The sequence below is a fragment of the Pimephales promelas genome, chromosome 19 (assembly GCF_988280905.1).
Source record: "Pimephales promelas chromosome 19, fPimPro1.hap1.1, whole genome shotgun sequence".
NCBI lineage: Eukaryota > Metazoa > Chordata > Actinopteri > Cypriniformes > Leuciscidae > Pimephales > Pimephales promelas.
The window spans coordinates 17,294,867-17,311,726 of record NC_142787.1 but is presented as its reverse complement, the minus strand read 5'-3'; the positions used below and the strand labels follow the sequence as shown (position 1 = coordinate 17,311,726).

The 16,860-nt window shown below is 35.1% G+C and overlaps 1 protein-coding gene across 2 annotated transcripts in view; it reads left to right on the top strand.

Moving 5' to 3' along the window:
• Window positions 1-16,860, top strand: part of rtknb (rhotekin b) — a 32,432-nt gene that overhangs the window by 1,084 nt on the left and 14,488 nt on the right. The window contains exons 2-11 of one of the 2 annotated variants that reach the window (XM_039688357.2): window positions 3,178-3,377; window positions 3,479-3,534; window positions 3,624-3,677; window positions 3,772-3,889; window positions 4,161-4,421; window positions 5,217-5,311; window positions 5,502-5,608; window positions 5,704-5,832; window positions 6,069-6,231; window positions 16,730-16,828. In XM_039688357.2, the coding sequence (XP_039544291.2) occupies window positions 3,178-3,377; window positions 3,479-3,534; window positions 3,624-3,677; window positions 3,772-3,889; window positions 4,161-4,421; window positions 5,217-5,311; window positions 5,502-5,608; window positions 5,704-5,832; window positions 6,069-6,231; window positions 16,730-16,828 (1,282 nt within the window). Of the gene's footprint in view, window positions 1-3,177; window positions 3,378-3,478; window positions 3,535-3,623; window positions 3,678-3,771; window positions 3,890-4,160; window positions 4,422-5,216; window positions 5,312-5,501; window positions 5,609-5,703; window positions 5,833-6,068; window positions 6,232-12,538; window positions 12,609-16,729; window positions 16,829-16,860 lie in introns of those variants that run through there. The other variant, XM_089123662.1, reaches the window with a different exon arrangement.

The window sequence follows — 16,860 nt, the reverse complement described above, 5'->3', positions numbered from 1 at the left end:
CCTTTAGGCTAAATCATGTATTCACTGACAGTACAAAGCATACTGTGGATTTGTTAGATTTGTTGTTGTTGTACAATCTCTGTTTTTTGGACTGATTTAAAGACTGACTTTTTTATTTGATAGCCTTGTGTTTTTAAGAATCGCTTTAATGTTTTTTTCCTCCTCGGCAGTAATCTCACACGTGCCTAGAGCTAGTTTCAGAAAAGTAACACTTCAATACACAACATTTCTCAGAGATCAAGTTATCTGAGCAGTGCTATCCACACTCATTTTGTAGCAACACTTGTCTCATTTGTACTAACTGTTGGCAAAAAGAAAAATGAGCAGCAGCAAGATTGAACATACTAGTCAGGGAAAAATCTTTAAGAGCAATTACACGTGCCCTATTCTTTGGAAGTGTGCCGAGATCAATCTTCAGTAAGTGCTTTTGTGTAACTGAATACTTTTAACCGCCCTCATGTCACTCTAAATCTGTATGGCTTTCTTTCTTTATTCTGTAGAACAGAAAAAGAGAATTTCGAAAGAATATTTTGAACACTTATAATAAAAGTGAACAAGGAGTGTGCCGTGAACCTCCTAATTAGAAGTAATTTAGTAAATATACAAGATATTTCAAGTCATTTGAACTTGACTTGAGGTCATATGGCATGCAGTAGAAATGCATCAATGCATCAAATGATGACAATTTTCATCTATAAATGAACGATTCCTTTAAATGCACAATTAGGAACTAGCCCTCATTAATATGAATACAATATAAATCATACTTCATAAATCACAATGACATTATTATTTGAGTCTTGTAACTTCATAATTAAACATAAAAGATAAAAGATTCCCTTATACTCAGAAGTATTGAAACTCATGAAGTTACCAGCTGTCTGAAATTATTCACAGTCATAGCAGAAACATTATCAGTTTACAGTCCATATCAACCCTTGTACACATTATCTAGGCCTAATCTTTTTTTTTTCTTCTTCAGATCCTTTGACACATATTCAGTTGTGGTTTGAGTACAGTGTGGATTGATAATTACATTGGTAAATTCCTTTAATTTGTTTGATTTTAATGCATAAATAATTTGTTTGGATTTATAAACCCTCAGATTTATTATTACCATAAATATGCAGTTTTTTGTGGTGATGAGAACACACACTTATATCACTCCATTTCAACTCTTACGTAACTGTGGCTCTTTACGTCACATTTGAGAGGATGTGAACAGATTAAAGAGGTATTTTACTGGCTCACTCACTGTATGTAGACCATAAACTTAGAATGAGTACAGAAATAGAAAACAAACAAAGGGTTTTTGTTTTAGCGCCGTTTAGCTTTTTGTGTTTCTTGCAGGCTGAATGTTTTCTGGGGCCAGTTGCATAAACATAGCCATTATGTTAAGACAGTGTCTTAAGGACTAGTATGGTCAACTAGCAGTTAGTTGGGGGTAATCAGTCTTACTGTTCGGTATCAAATTAGACCAATGTACATTTATGTAACTAACTTAAAAAAAGTCATGAACAGTCTTGAAGAAAAAAATGGATGACTAACTTGTAAAACTAGTCTTAGTAGTCTATGCAAATCACCCCAGAGCTCTCGGCTGTGTTTTTTTTTGGCACATTAGGAAAAATCTCAGTGCCGTGTTATTTTAGTATTTCTTTATGTACTATTAGAGTATTCGTATTTTAAATTCGCTTTTTATTTTTATATTTTCAGTTTTAATTTTGGCTTTAGTAATTTTGATAAATGCTTTTGTCATTTTAAATAGTTTTTGTTGTTTTTAATTATTTCTATTTAATTTTAGCTTTTAATTTATATTTTTTTTTTGCGGTTTTAGTGCTTCAACTCCAACTTAATTAATTTAAATTAGTTGTCAAGGCAACATTTCTTATTTTGCTAAGTTTTAAAGCTTAAGTTTTTAATCTGATGTTTATATTTTATTTTATTTTATTTTATTTCAATCAGGTTTATTTCAATTAACGAAAACTGACTTTAATTATAACATTATAACAGCACTAAGTTGTTAAATATACGCTAAGAAAGTAATTGCTACAAATATTATTTATATTTAAACTGACAGTTTATTCAAATGCAACTAATACACTGTAAAAAAATATATTCAAGATTTGTTATTACAACATTTTTTTCTTTTGTCAAATCAACTTAAATAATTTATTTAGTTCAGATAACTTATTATTTTGAGTTTCTGATGATCTCCTTCATTGTATTCACTCACTTTTTCCAGTTCAATCAACTTAAAATTTTAAGGCAACCAGGTTACTTAATTTTTTAAGTTAAACCAACAATATTTTTTTACAGTGTAAGTTTCATTTTTGGTCAATTCCACAAGCGAGTAAGCTGAGGCATGTGACAAAAGTATCTTGCTAATCTATACAATGGCTTAAAATTCATAAAAAATAACCCTGAATTGCACTTTCTGGAGGTAAAGATAAATATCCATACAGATTGCTTCATGAGACAAAAGACGTGCTTTTGGGGTTCAGGGCTTAGTCTTAGATCATGGCTTATCCAAGCTTAAACCCACTGAAAGCGCTGTCGGTATGTGTGTAGCTTAGGAGGATCATTTACTGGAGATAAAGAGAGTTCAAAAAGTAAAGTAGGTCTTTGACCATATGGCATAATCATAGTGTCATAATAATCATATAGCAAATAATAATAATATGTATATATATGTATATATATATATATATATATATATTTATATAGTTAACGTATAGGCCTATATATGTGTGTGTGTGTATATATATATTTATATATATCTGTGTGTGTATAGGCCTATACATCATTAACTAAAACTAAAATCACTAAAAACTTTTCTGAAAACTTTCTTATTTGATATAAACCTACAATAAAATACAAACATTAGGTAAAAAAAACTTAATCCCAACAAAAAATTATTTACTGGAATTAAATAAAAACTGAAAAAAAACTTAAATGAATAAAATGACAAAAGCAGATTACGTAATAACTAAAAATTAAACTAAAATTTAAAACCTAAAATAAATAAATAAATCTATAAAATGCCACTGATGTATCAGCCAACTTCTGCCATTTATTTGTTTGTTTGTTTGCTTTAATATGCATCAGACGCCGGTCAGGTAATGGTTTGGGTTAACTGTGGTTATGACTACTCTTGTGTCTTTCTCCATCAATCTGCAGGACTCAGAGGTTCAGAGGCAGATCGAGAGGGAGGTGAGGATCAGAGAAGGGACCTGTAAGCTTTTAGCTGCATGTTCTCAGAGAGAACAGGCTCTGGAGGCTTCCAAGACTCTCCTCACATCCAACAGCCGCATACTGGCCCTCATGACCCAGCTGCAGCGCATGAAGGAAGCCCAGGCTATGCAGAGAGCAGGACGAAGGTATATTCTTTAGGCTGGGGTATTGATGCATAGCGAGTTGGAGTAAAGTTGGACGGATAGATGATGCCTACCTTTGATCCATTTATTGAATGGTTTTTTAGGTCATCTGGTGGAGGGTCTGAGCGATTGCCTTGTACTGGAAAAGTAGCCATTTCAGGTGCGGTTACACACAGAGAAAAACAGAACATCTCACCATATGTAGGCTATATTTATTTACTTGGATTTTTTTAATTTGCTTATCCTTAGATATTCGTATTCCTCTCATGTGGAAAGACTCCGAGTATTTCAAAAACAAAAAAGGTGAGTTTGACAAATATATATGCCCACAAAGTCATTTTTGTCTTTATTTTTTCCACACGTTTTCTGTCTTTGTGTCCCTCTTGTCTCTGTTCAGAGCTGCACCAGTGTGCGGTGTTCTGTCTGCTGCAGGTGGGCCCAGAGATTCACGATACAGATCTCGTAATAGTGGACAGGACGCTCACAGACATCTGTTTCAATGAACCAGTGATATTGTGAGATGTGTTTCCTTTTATTTCCTATTATTTCTCCAGAATGAATGGATGACTTGTTAATTTTTTACTTTTTTTCATGTCAAAAATGTCTTTTAAATTGTCAATATCTCATCATGTCATATTTATTAGTGGCAATGCTTGATTAGTGTAGTCTTTAAATTGTATCTGACAAAAAAAATTCCCAATAGTTAAATAAATTATTATATATATAAATAATAAAGATATTTCAAGTCAAATGTCCTCTCTGAGTACTCATATAATGTTTTCATAGCACTGACGCACCTCCAGGCTTTGACCTGCGGGTGGAGCTCTACAGCTGCTGTGTGGAGGAGGAGTTCAGCGTGGGCTTATCCACTCGGAGACTGAGCCGGCTGGGAAGTGCCTCCAGTAAGAAGTTCTTGGCAACTTTGGAGACAGCAGCTTCCTGTAGTTCCCATGGTAGTAGAACCGTTTCGGGAGGAGGGAGTTCATCGGGAGGAGCGAGTTCACCCGGTGGCGAATCACCGGTTCTGTTGCCCACTCTGTCTGTACGGTGAGGTGGCAGTATATATGCAATCACCTAGAGAAATATCTCATATACCGTATATGTGTACAGTGTCTCACACATGGGGCTGCATCCGCCAAAACCAGTTTACAAACATAAACAGATGCATCTGTAATGACTGGCAGTACAGACAGACACACCTTGACTTATTTCCTTTCTCAACATTCAGTCTGTCTGAGATGAGGGCTAAAAAAGCAAAGCAGAGAAAAAGAAAGAGATGGATGGAGAGAGATGTTGAAACCAGTTAAATATTTTTAGGGTAAATCTCATAAAGCCTGCCAAGAACATGTCTGGATCTTTTTTCACATTTCAAAACATTTTTTTTTTAAATTTTTAATATAAAAATGAAATGTTGTTAAGTTATTTTCATGAGAATAAAGGACCACTTAAAATAATTATCTCTTTTCATTCTTATTATTTCATTATTTTAATTGTGATTATACATAATTATATTTGTATTTATTTTACCGTTTTTTTATTGCGTTACAGAATCATTACTGACAAAATTGGAAATTACAAACAAACTTAAAATTAAAAATGTAAATATATGCAAAATATGTACATTTTTAGTGAAAATTCTTTTACATTTTTTCTTGAAATGCCTCCTATAAGGTTGCACTTGATTAAAAATACAAGTTTTTATGATTTTTTTTATGTACTTCAACTCAAAAAATGTATTACTGTCCGTTCTAAATGTTTCAGTTTTATCAGAACTGAATATTTTGTTCTTTTAAAATCTTAATAAATGTGGTGTTCACCCTCAATACCACCTCTTGTCCTCAGGGGCCCTAAATATCACCTCCTGGCCCATACATCTCTGACCCTGTGCCACGTACAGAACTCTTTCCGAACCCATGACCTGACTATATCAGACGCAGGTAAGAAAACCCTTGATATTAATGTTCACAGAACCCATTAAATATGTGTTTTATGTATAACGTGGTCCAAAAGTCTGAGAATACAATTAAAATCTATGATCTGTAAAAAAAAAAAAAAAAAAATCTCTAACCGTCATCTGTTGTTCATGATCTATTCTCGTTTTGTTATCTGTTTTCATCTGTATTTCAGAGGACTCTTCGTTCTGGTTGCCTCTCTATGGTAATGTGTGCTGTCAGCTTGTGGCTCAGCCTCACTGTATGACTCAAGATGTCATGTGTGGAAAACTCAGAATTCGGGTATAAAAAAATAATTTATTATTGTAATTATTGTAATAAACGAACATTATTTTCCAATTCCCTATTCATTCAGGTTATGTATTTTTGTACCCTAGTCAGAGACCAATCCTGAGGACTGGAGAGACGTCTACGGGGTCCTGAATGGATCTGATTTGAAGTGTTACCAGCAGCAAAATGATACAGATTCTTTAGAGACACCCCTGTTTACTATTCCCATTAATAAGGTGAGGATTATCAATGCAGCAGTTGTAGTGGCATCTTTTAGTCAACAGAGGGGATTTAGATCATGTTATGTTATGTGAGTTATTCCAGGAAAAGGCTGTGAAACGTGCTGCATATGTCTTTCAGTCCAGTATTACAACATACATGGTTTTAAAAGTTGTTTACTACATGGTCCTACATGCTACTGCTTATGAAATGCAGAATTTGCAGAAACCAAGTGTGTGCATACTTTCTTTAGGAAACTCGTGTGCGTGCCACAGAGAGAGATCCGGCTTTACATACTCAAAGTATCACCATAACCAACCAGTGTGGCGAAAAAAACACGTATACAATTGTCACGCGCACACCTGAAGACACACATAGCTGGATGGAAGCCTTCTGGCAGCATTTCTATGACATGAGTAAGTACCACAGCTTCCTAGAATGGTAATAAAGCAAGAAAGATATTAAAGCAAAGATCAGTGCTACAAAATGACTAAAAAATATAACGAAATCTGCAGATATCTATCTATCTATCCATCCATCATAAAATCATAGCTCTGTCCCTCATCACTATCACTAAATCATTCATCACAAAATGTGTTTTTGTCACGTTTTGCAAACAACACCCTGTCTCTGTCACTCAACACAGTGTTTGCTGCAGACACAGATACTCTCACTCTTAAAGGGATAGTTCACTTTGAAATTAAGTTTTGATATGTTTTAGCTTACCTCAAGGGCATGTAGGTGTCTTTGTTTCCACAGTATTTTTGGTCAAACCGTTGTTGTCTTTCAGTCATACACTGGAGGCTAAGGGGGTCCACCAAAAAGCATGCACAGAGAAGTCAAAATTAAACATGATTTAATGACTCGTGAATGTAAGTACACACTGATGGCCTAAGACACGAAACGAGCGGTTTTTGTGAGAAAACGAACAGTATTTATATTGTTTTTACCTTGTGTAATCACAGTGACGTCCAAGTGATCTGAATCAGTTGTGCAATGTCCAACTGAACCGAACTGAATCAGTTCAATTTTACGCCGGAAGTGATCGCTTGCGTGTGACGTCACTCAATATTTACACGGAGATTTCGGAAGTTTTACCTTTTACTAAACATATTTAGATGTATCGAAATCGTCTTCCATTGCGGTTTCCCGTATATCTGAATATGTTTAGTGAAAGGTAAAACTTCCGAAATCTCTGTATAAACAAAGAGTGACGTAGGCGCGCAAGCGATCACTTCCGGCGCATGCGCAGACCGAAGCACCCGTGCAGTCAGATCATTTTGTCATGGTTATGATTACAAGTGGTAAAAACTATATAAATTCTGTTCGTTTTCTCACACAAACCGCTCGTTTCGTGTCTTAGGCCATCAATGTGTACTTACATTTATGAGTCATTAAATCATGTTTAATTTTGACTTCTCTGTGCATGCTTTTCTGTGCCCCTTACCCTCCAGTGTATGACTGATAGACAACAACGGTTTGACTGAAAAATGTCAAAATTGAAAATACTGTGGAAACAAAGACACCTACATCTTGGATGCCCTTGAGGTAAGCTAAAACATATAAAAACTTAATTTCAAAGTGAACTATCCTTTTAAAGGGGTCATCGGGTGCAAAATTCACATTATACTTTTAGTGTATACTTTTTATATAGTCTTATGTAATTGCATAATGCTAAATAATTTTCTGTATTTATGGTAAGTTCAATCAAAAGTTCAATTTGCAAGGCTTGTTTACCTTCTTATTAAGGCAATTTTATTTTAATATTAATTTAGAAATGTATTAATTTTGCTGGAGGGGCCTCTGTATTTTACCAGAGAAACACAAATGAGAAGAAGTCTCACTTATTGAGTATACAATTAGTGAAAGTTTAAAATGTATTGCACATGCAAGAATTTTAACATGCGACTTTGAACTTTGAAAGGAATACAGGCTTGTTTTCTTAGAGTGTGATTGAATGGTGCTCTGGCGACATATTTTTGAGACCAGTTAGGCCTGACTTTTCTATTGTGAAATCTGCATTTCTGGGAAGGTGAAGTCTAGAATGACTAGACTTATTTTTACATAACCACTTTTTGAAGTTTTTTTAAGTAAAGAGCAAAGAGTGTGAACACAATACAACTTCATTGTTATAGGCACAGTGACTACGACAATTAGATATGGTTTCAGTTTTATAACAGTTTGGCCTGAGAAAATGATAATGGAATAAAAAAGTAAAACAGGGGTCTTTTTTAGGGGTAATAAACAGATTGTAATTGCATAAATGTAAACGTGCAATTGCACGTGTTTGCATTTTTACTTACATGACCACTTTTTTGGGAATGAGGAACTGATACACTTGAAGGACAAGTGTTATCATCACTGACATAGAAAAAAACCTACCAAACTGGATTTTTCCAGAGATTTTTAAAGTACAACAAACTGTAAATAAGTAGGATCAACTGTCATGCATTTAAAAAAGTGTGCTGAACTTAGTTAAACTGAGGAAACCAAATTGAAATTCTTTAGTGTTCCACAGAAAAATAACAGTACTTGAGGTATCATGAGATAAATAAAATCAAAATGTATTTTCGGGGGGGTGGGGGGGGGGGTGGGTTAGGGGCACGTGATGCAGGCAGTGAAGATAGACGTACTTTATTGAGCTCCTTTGATTGGCTATATTATTCGTAGAAAATCCTTAATTAATTTCCCTGACTGGAAGAATTTTGAGGAAATGTGTTATTGTTTATGGCAGAACACAGTTTACGCCGAAAAGAACGTAAAACACAACCAATTAGCAATAACTCTCCTGAAGCTAACGACCCTCGACACGCTAACCAGTAATTGGCGAAGATGTGGAAGGTGAAGTATAGTTACAGACTCTAGTCCAAAAAAATGACAGGATGACCATTGACATTCAGGTCAAATTGACCCGTATCGAAACCTCTGTGACAACATTATCTGAACAGATGGTCCAGATGGAAGCTATTTGCTAATTGACCAAATTGCTTGCTCTATAATTACTAAAATAATACATCTAGATCAGACAGGATTTGTTAAAGGGTTAGTTCACCCAAAAATGAAAATTAAGTCATTAATTACTCACCCCCATGCTGTTCCAACCCCGTAAGACCTTCGTTCATCTTCGGAACACAAATAAAGATATTTTTGGTTGAATCTGAGGGCTGGATCACTCTTCCATAGACTGCATAAGGGACTGGCTCTTGACGGCCCATAAAGTCATTAAAGAAAAGGTTTAAATATTCCATGTGCCTACAGCGGCTCAATTATAAGTTTATCAAGCGACGAGACTACTTTTTGTGCGAAAAAAACATAAATAACGACTTTATTCAACTATTCTATTACTTCCTTATGGGCGCATGCGCGAGAACTGAGACGAGGACGTTCTCATTCGTCTACTTCTTGTTACCGGCTGCTCACCGCTTAGGAGTTTTACCGCCACCTACCGTATAAGATGATGTGCTGATATAGCTGGAAGCGCAAAACTTTCTGTTTACAAGCAGAGGAAGATGCGCGCTGTACATACGCTTTTCAATTTGCGTATTTTCCGCACTATAAGGTGCACTTAAAAGCCTTTAATCTTCTCAAAAAACGACAGTGTTCCTTATAATCCGGAGTGCCTTATATATGGATCATCATTTTATACGGTAGGTGGCGGTAAAACTCCTAAGCGGTGAGCAGCCGGTAACAAGAAGTAGACGAATGAGAACGTCCTCGTCTCAGTTCTCGCGCATGCGCCCATAAGGAAGTAATGGAATAGTGGAATAAAGTCGTTATTTATGTTTTTTTCGCACAAAAAGTAGTCTCGTCGCTTGATAAACTTATAATTGAGCCGCTGTAGGCACATGGAATATTTAAACCTTTTCTTTAATGACTTTCTGGGCCGTCAAGAGCCAGTCCCTTAGGCAGTCTATGAAGGAGTGATCCAGCTCTCAGATTCAATCAAAAATATCTTTATTTGTGTTCCGAAGATGAACGAAGGTCTTACGGGGTTGGAACAGCATGGGGGTGAGTAATTAATGACTTAATTTTCATTTTTGGGTGAACTATAACCCTTTAAGAATAGACAAGGCTCTGATAATATTAGAAGGCTATTAATTGATGTTGCTCAAAAGCAGAAATGATCAATGTTTATTTTGTCTGGATGCCGAAAAGGCTTTTGACAGAATTGAGCCTTGAATTGAGCAACCCTAGAAACCATGAAACTTTAAAAACTATTTTTTAATTCCCCTAAAGCACAACATGGTATTATGTTAAGCACCTTTACATTGTCTAGAGGTGGGATGCCCTATATCTCCCTTATTATTTGCCATGGCTGTCAAATATCTGGCTATAAATTGAGCTATTTTTTTTTCACCAGAGTGAAGCATTTCCTACTAATATACCAGATGAGTTGATGTATGTATAGTTAAACCACTAACACTGTGCGCTAATGGATTTGGATTATTGATTTAACACTTGATGACATGTTCAAAAAAATGACTCCATACTTCTTGAAAGAGTAAAAGATGATGTGCTAAAATGGAAATAATTACTATTATCATTAATTGGCAGAGACAATGTTATAAAAATGAACATTTGACCTAAATATATGTATAAATTTCAGTGTTTCCTCTTGAACATTCCCAAGTCTTATTCCTAAATAAAGTGCTTTCAGGCTTTTTTATGGAAAGGCAAAAACCCTACAGTAAAACTTCTTAAACTTCAAGCACCATATAAGAAAGGCGGGCTAAACCTTTCCAATTTTAGACATTACTACTTAACTTCACAATTTCAGCCTATATGGATCTGGATGCATCCTGAAGAGGTTGATACTAGCTGAATAGTGATAGAACAGTAGGAGATGAGTTCCATCTCACTAAAGGTTACTCCTTTTTGGAGTCAAAAAGTTTATCTACATTCACTAAAAATGTGTGAATACTTAATACATTTTCTGCATGGATGGAGTCACATAATCTGCAGCCTTAGGCTTCCTCCACACTGCTGCGTTTTCGTTTAAAAACAGAGACCTACCTTTTTTTTTAGTGTGACTTGACCTGTCATATACCCTGTTTAAATCCTTTGTCTGTTGTTAAGCCTCAGGTGAAGATATTTCCAATTTGTCAAAGTAGTGTGAGGGTTTTAAACTTGACAAGGAATGTTACTGAATGTTGTAAATGTTAGATTCCCAGTGGCTACTAAAATCAGGTGTCACTAATTTTGACAATCACCTGAATTCTTTTTTTACATATATTTCAGCAATGCCTGATGTATTGGCTGCATTGTTGCTGTAGGTGACCTCAACTTTACAGAATGTTCCAGCTCATAGTTTCATTTGGGGGTGTTTACTTAGGTGTTTAGTGTTGCTACCACATAGTTTCGGTCATGCGTTTATTTAAAAAGTTGTAACACTTTATTTTGATGGTCCACATTAGACCATAAGCAATTTTGCAACTACAGTACACAATACACATCAACTAACTCTCATTAGAGTAGTCAGGACGTGACATTTACACCCGCCAATCCACCAAATGCAGATGGATTTCAGCAGTGACGTATAACGCAGTCACTGAATTTTATGAACTATATTTAGCCTTTTAAAAAGGCATCTGAAATAATAAACTAAGAGCAATATTGTCAAAAATATCGATTTTGAAATATCTGCTTCCAATACTTATTTTTTCGCAGAATAGACGCACAATGCCAGCTGTACTTTCTCGCTCTCTCATAACTCTGTGAGCGAGTTGACACACAAACCCGCCTCCCTTCACTCACTTGTTTCGTTTGCTCTGGAGGAATATTTTTGGTGTTACAGGGTTTGAATTTTAAAATAGGATTGTTTATATTGCACATCATTTTAAAGGGTAACTTAACCCCTGGTCAGAGCCTGACTCCACCCACTGGCAATATTTGAAAAATGCTGAAAAATTGGGCAGACCCCAGCGGAGAGAGGGGACGTAATAGATGCTAAAACACTCTATCCTGATCATTTTCAATACTTGCAATTCCAACTCCTGACTCGCTATTAGTGGTTTTGACGAAACAAGCTGGTTTTTGTACTGCCGAAGGGCGTAGCTGGTACTAAGAGCGTGGTGAGCTGAAACCTGCGTACGTCACGAAGTGCGGAACATCCAATAGGAAAATTCAACTGCAGTAGCCACCGTTCAACCTGAAGAGGGCAGCACTAAGACGTTTTTACACCATATATTGTAGAAATAAAAGACTACACAAATGTCAAAGTTACTCGAATCAATAGCTGGTATTAATAAAGATCCATTCTTACAGATCATTAACTAAAAAAAGTTGGTTTAGGGTTTAGTTACTCTTTAAGTGCGTACACGTAGCTTTGACTCGATACTAAATCGAGTTCTTTTTCGCTGCAAATAATGTAATTTCGCAAAATAATGTCAAAATGCCGGTCAATTTGTGTTTATTGTGCTTATGTTTTAAGTAAACATAAACAGTTGAGAAAGAAGATACATGTGTGTGCAACAGTATAATGCATCTGTGCTTGAGGTCTTACTTTGCGTTCATACCGGACGCGAATAGCGCGTCAAATTCGCGTCTACCGCGTCTAGTTTAACGCTTGACCACTTTGTGTTAATTTGCGCGTCAAGAGTGAAACTGACGCGCGTAAAAACAAAAGTTTGAAGCGAAATTTATGCTCGTCGCGATCGAAACAGTATCTTTTTATGTTGATCGAGCATTAATCGAGAGAGTCCGCTCTGTTTTTATTCTGGATAGCAGAACAGCAGCGTGGGGATCATCGTCGCCGTATGTGTGTCCTCCGGACCCTTCGGAGGTGAACCGTTTGTTTGACGAGTTTCACCATTTGCTCGCTCCAGGAGCTGCGCCGCGCCCAGTTTGATGACCTGTTGTCCCGCATCGGAGCGAGGATCACCCTCGCCCTCATCCATCTAATCTCTCATTTGTTTTGATGATAAATAGAGCTAAAAGTTGATGATAAATAGAGCTAAAAGTTATTAACCTGTCCTGTGATTTTTTTCTCTCACGTTCAGACACGAACTTATGTATATTGGTTGTCTTTACATCATAATAATATTTCATATTCTAGATATGGAATGAATAGCATTCAATACAAAATAAACGTGTATAGAAATAAAGTTTTAAGTGATAAAATATTTGCTTTGTTATGCATTAGAACAACACCAGGCATTTAGTCATATTACAAAATAATTTTTTGAAGCATCCAGATACTTCACCACGTTGGCAAGCACCAGGCTCCTGATTGGTTAACGCGGCGCGAATTGACGCCAAAGTTCAGATATTTCAACTCGGGCGGCCGACGTGAATTCGTGTCAAATGTGTGAATGCACAAATAGCACTAACTAAATCATTCGCGCTTAATGCGCCAGATGCTCAATTTGTCCCATTTGCACGAACTTGACGTGCGAATGAGGTGTATTCGCGTCTACCGCGCCGCAGGATTTTTTTTTACGCCGTGTAACGTGTCTTTGTATTATTAGATTGTCTGCTTAATATCTGCTAACACTTTATTTTGATGCTCCTCCAACAGGCATTCAACTGACAACTTTGTAACTACATGTAAACTTATTCTACTAACCCAAACCTTAAGCTAAAAGTTTACTACTGTCTACTAATACTCTGATGAGAGTTAGTTGACATGTAGTTGAAGAGTTCAGATGCAAAAGCCTCTAAATGCCATTTTAAATTTTCTTCTTTAATGATGACTTTTGTCAAACTTGTATATTTAAGTTCAGTAATTTCACTTAAATAACAATTAATAGGTAATTATCATTGCCATTTAAGTGAAATCACTGAACTTAAATATACAAGCTTAATAAAAATTATCAAGAAAATTTCAAATGGCACTTAGAGGCTTTTGCATCTGAACTCTTCAGTTGCAAAGTAACTTCTAGTAGAACGTCTAAAGTGGACAATCGAAATAAAGGGTAAACTTTTCACCTCATGATCATAGAATGAAAATGAGTTATTGCCTTATAACTCTGCCTCTCCCCCTTCAGATATGCATGAAACTGTACTAGATAAGTTAGCAAGACTTGTTTTTCAAATATCAAGAATTGCCTGTGAAACAATGGAGCATTAATCCATCCCATAATTTAAATTGATCAAATAATGAAACAGAATTAACTATTTTGCTTCACAGAAAATCAATTTCAACTTTCAAGTTTAGTTTATTTATATAGTACTATTAAAACTGCAACAGCAGTTTGGATGCATTAAAACCTATTATTAAAACATTGCAACAGTAATGATGCTAACACAGAAGTAATATGAGTGGCCCATTACTTGTTGACGCATATTGGACCAACTAGAGACAGGCCAAGGAAGTGGAGTTCATTTCTCAGTTCAGTGGTCTAAGCATGATGATATAAAAACATGAATTACTCTTGCAAAGTCTTAAAAAGAGAGAAAAGGCTCGATTTTAGAAAGAAAGAATGAATGATTCCATTAAATAATTGTGATGGACAATATCTGAAAAGAATAAGCATAAGCGATTATGAAATGGATTCATTATTCGTTGGCTGTCAATATATGAATTTTATTCAGGAACTGCATTCATAAGAAATCTTCCCCAAAACTAATGCCAAGACCTAAAACAAAGAACAATGGCATACTTGTTCAGCACTGCTTTGCATTCCTGAATGTATAAGTCACTTGAAATATAAGAGTGCAATACAAACAATGAGTGATCTAGAATTTGGAGTGTTACTTCTAAATCACAAAATCAGATTAAGTTTTATACAAATAAAAAAAGTGTTGTCAATCAATTAGATAATTTCATAGCAATCCATTTTGCGTGTCTATTCTTTTCAAATATCGTCAATTGATTATTTAATGGAGTTATTCATAAAAGTCATATTTTAAGATTATTGCTGTTGTATCACAAGGAATCAAATGAATTCTTTTCAATTCTAACACTCTTAGAGATTCACTTTTGAACTTTCCTTTTGATTCCAAATACCATTTCGCCCACAATGATTTCACTATTGCCACATTCAAAAAGAAACAAACATATTGCCAGTTAGCCAACCGTGCAATGTGACCCTTCACTCAACAGATTTTGGCATCTTGGAAACCAAGTTATATTCTTGAACAAAAGAGAAACACAGATAGATGTGGGTGGATGTATTAAAATGTTTGATCAACGGAGATAATTCATCATTAGACGTAAACCGGTTTTAGTAGTACACTACTGGAATAACACAATTTTACAAGGAAGTTTTCAAGGAAATAGTCCAATGAAAAGTCAAGTGAAAGTCATTAAACAAGTTCAATGAAAACAAACTAAACAGAAAACAACTGTGACACATATTAGGACATATAAACTTTGGTTTGCGAGAAATTCGCAAGATTATTTTCTCACCGTTGCGAGCTTATATATCACAATTCTGACTTTATTTCTCGCAGTTGTGAGTTTATAAGTCAAAATTCTGAGAATTGTTGTCTGAATTGCATGATATATACTCACAATTGCAAGAAATAGAATCAGAATTGTGAGTAAAGTTGCAATTACCTGTTTTATTTTATTTAATTTTGTGGTGGAAACAAAAATTAATTTTAGTCCTAAAGGGGGTATTTAGCTAGTTGTGCTGCTATATTCCATCCTGTACATTATAAGATGACTGTTTAATTAATTATTTAATATATTTTTTAAACAATAAATGTTAAAAACAAAGATTTTTTGTGAGTACATTGTCAGATTTTCACTGTAGGTTATATGAAATTCATAATTCTTCCTTCAAAAGTCCAATTTTGTACTGTATTTTAAAGTATAGTATATATTTTATATACACATAGGTTAAGGTTAAGCAGTTACTTTTTTTACTGTAGCATTTTTTTTTACATTCTTTTTACATTACTTAAAAATATGACAAACATGTATACTATTTGTGTATTTCTACCTCAGTTTGGCCTGTATTTCCTAACTCAATTCATAGATAGATTTATCACAGAATCAGGTCACAGAGAACAACACTTTCTTTGTTCCCATTTGACAGTAGTTGATAGAAATGGGTGGGTTTGTTAACATTGTTTCACTAAACAATAGAAATGAAGACAAGCAGAATTAAACACATGCCTTATTGTATAACTTCCGAAGTATTATGTGTGATTCATTAAAAAAATATAATTATTATTTATTTACACACTATGTATGTAACATTTGTAAATTCACATGACACACCCCTAGTGAATAATAACGCCTTTTTGAATGTGGAAAATATTTTCCTCTGACATTCATGTTCAAAAGACTTCCTTTGCACTGAATTCCAACATTGAATATGATTATTGTTTGTTTAATAAACTGGAATAGGTACATTGCACGTTCTGCATATTGTATTTATATCTGATTGTTTTAAGAGGTGTTACACAACTGCCATGTTTTGAAAAGAGAAGGATGTGTACGTTACAGCAGTTAATCTGTCTGGTTTCTGTACAGTCAGCTTTGGTTTCTCTGCAATGATGTCAGGAGATTGTTATTGTTTGCCGAAAGAAGTCCTTTCTGCATTGTTTTTTTTTGCCCCGTTTTATATCCTTGTCTAGTGGCTTATGTGTCATCAGTTTGGAAAGCAGATCTGGAAAGTCTGTTTGGTGTGAAGTCACGATAAATATAAGGTGTTCTGTTCTTACTCTAAGTTAACATATTGTTCCTGAATGCTTGAAATACAATACATATCTTACACAAATATGTAGACACAAGCAGGTACCTCTCAAAAAGCATCTATGCAAACTTCTGCATTTTTTAAGCACTTTCATGCTAGGTATTTATTACATGGCGTGCAAGAATGTTTTTTTTATGAGCCGTTTTATGACTTTTTGTATGTTTTCAGTTACACTAGAACCCTTATTTACTTTAAGCATCCTCGAGCATTTAAAATAATGCACTCACAGTCAAACGAAATAACTAAAAACCTGTACTGTTCTATGTAGGTCAGTGGAAACACTGCTGTGATGAGCTCATGAAGATCGAGGAACCGTCTGCAAAGAAAACTGTGGCCGTGACTCTAAAACAAGGCTACCATGAAATGGGTAAGAGCCGTGAATGTCAGAAGTCAATAAGG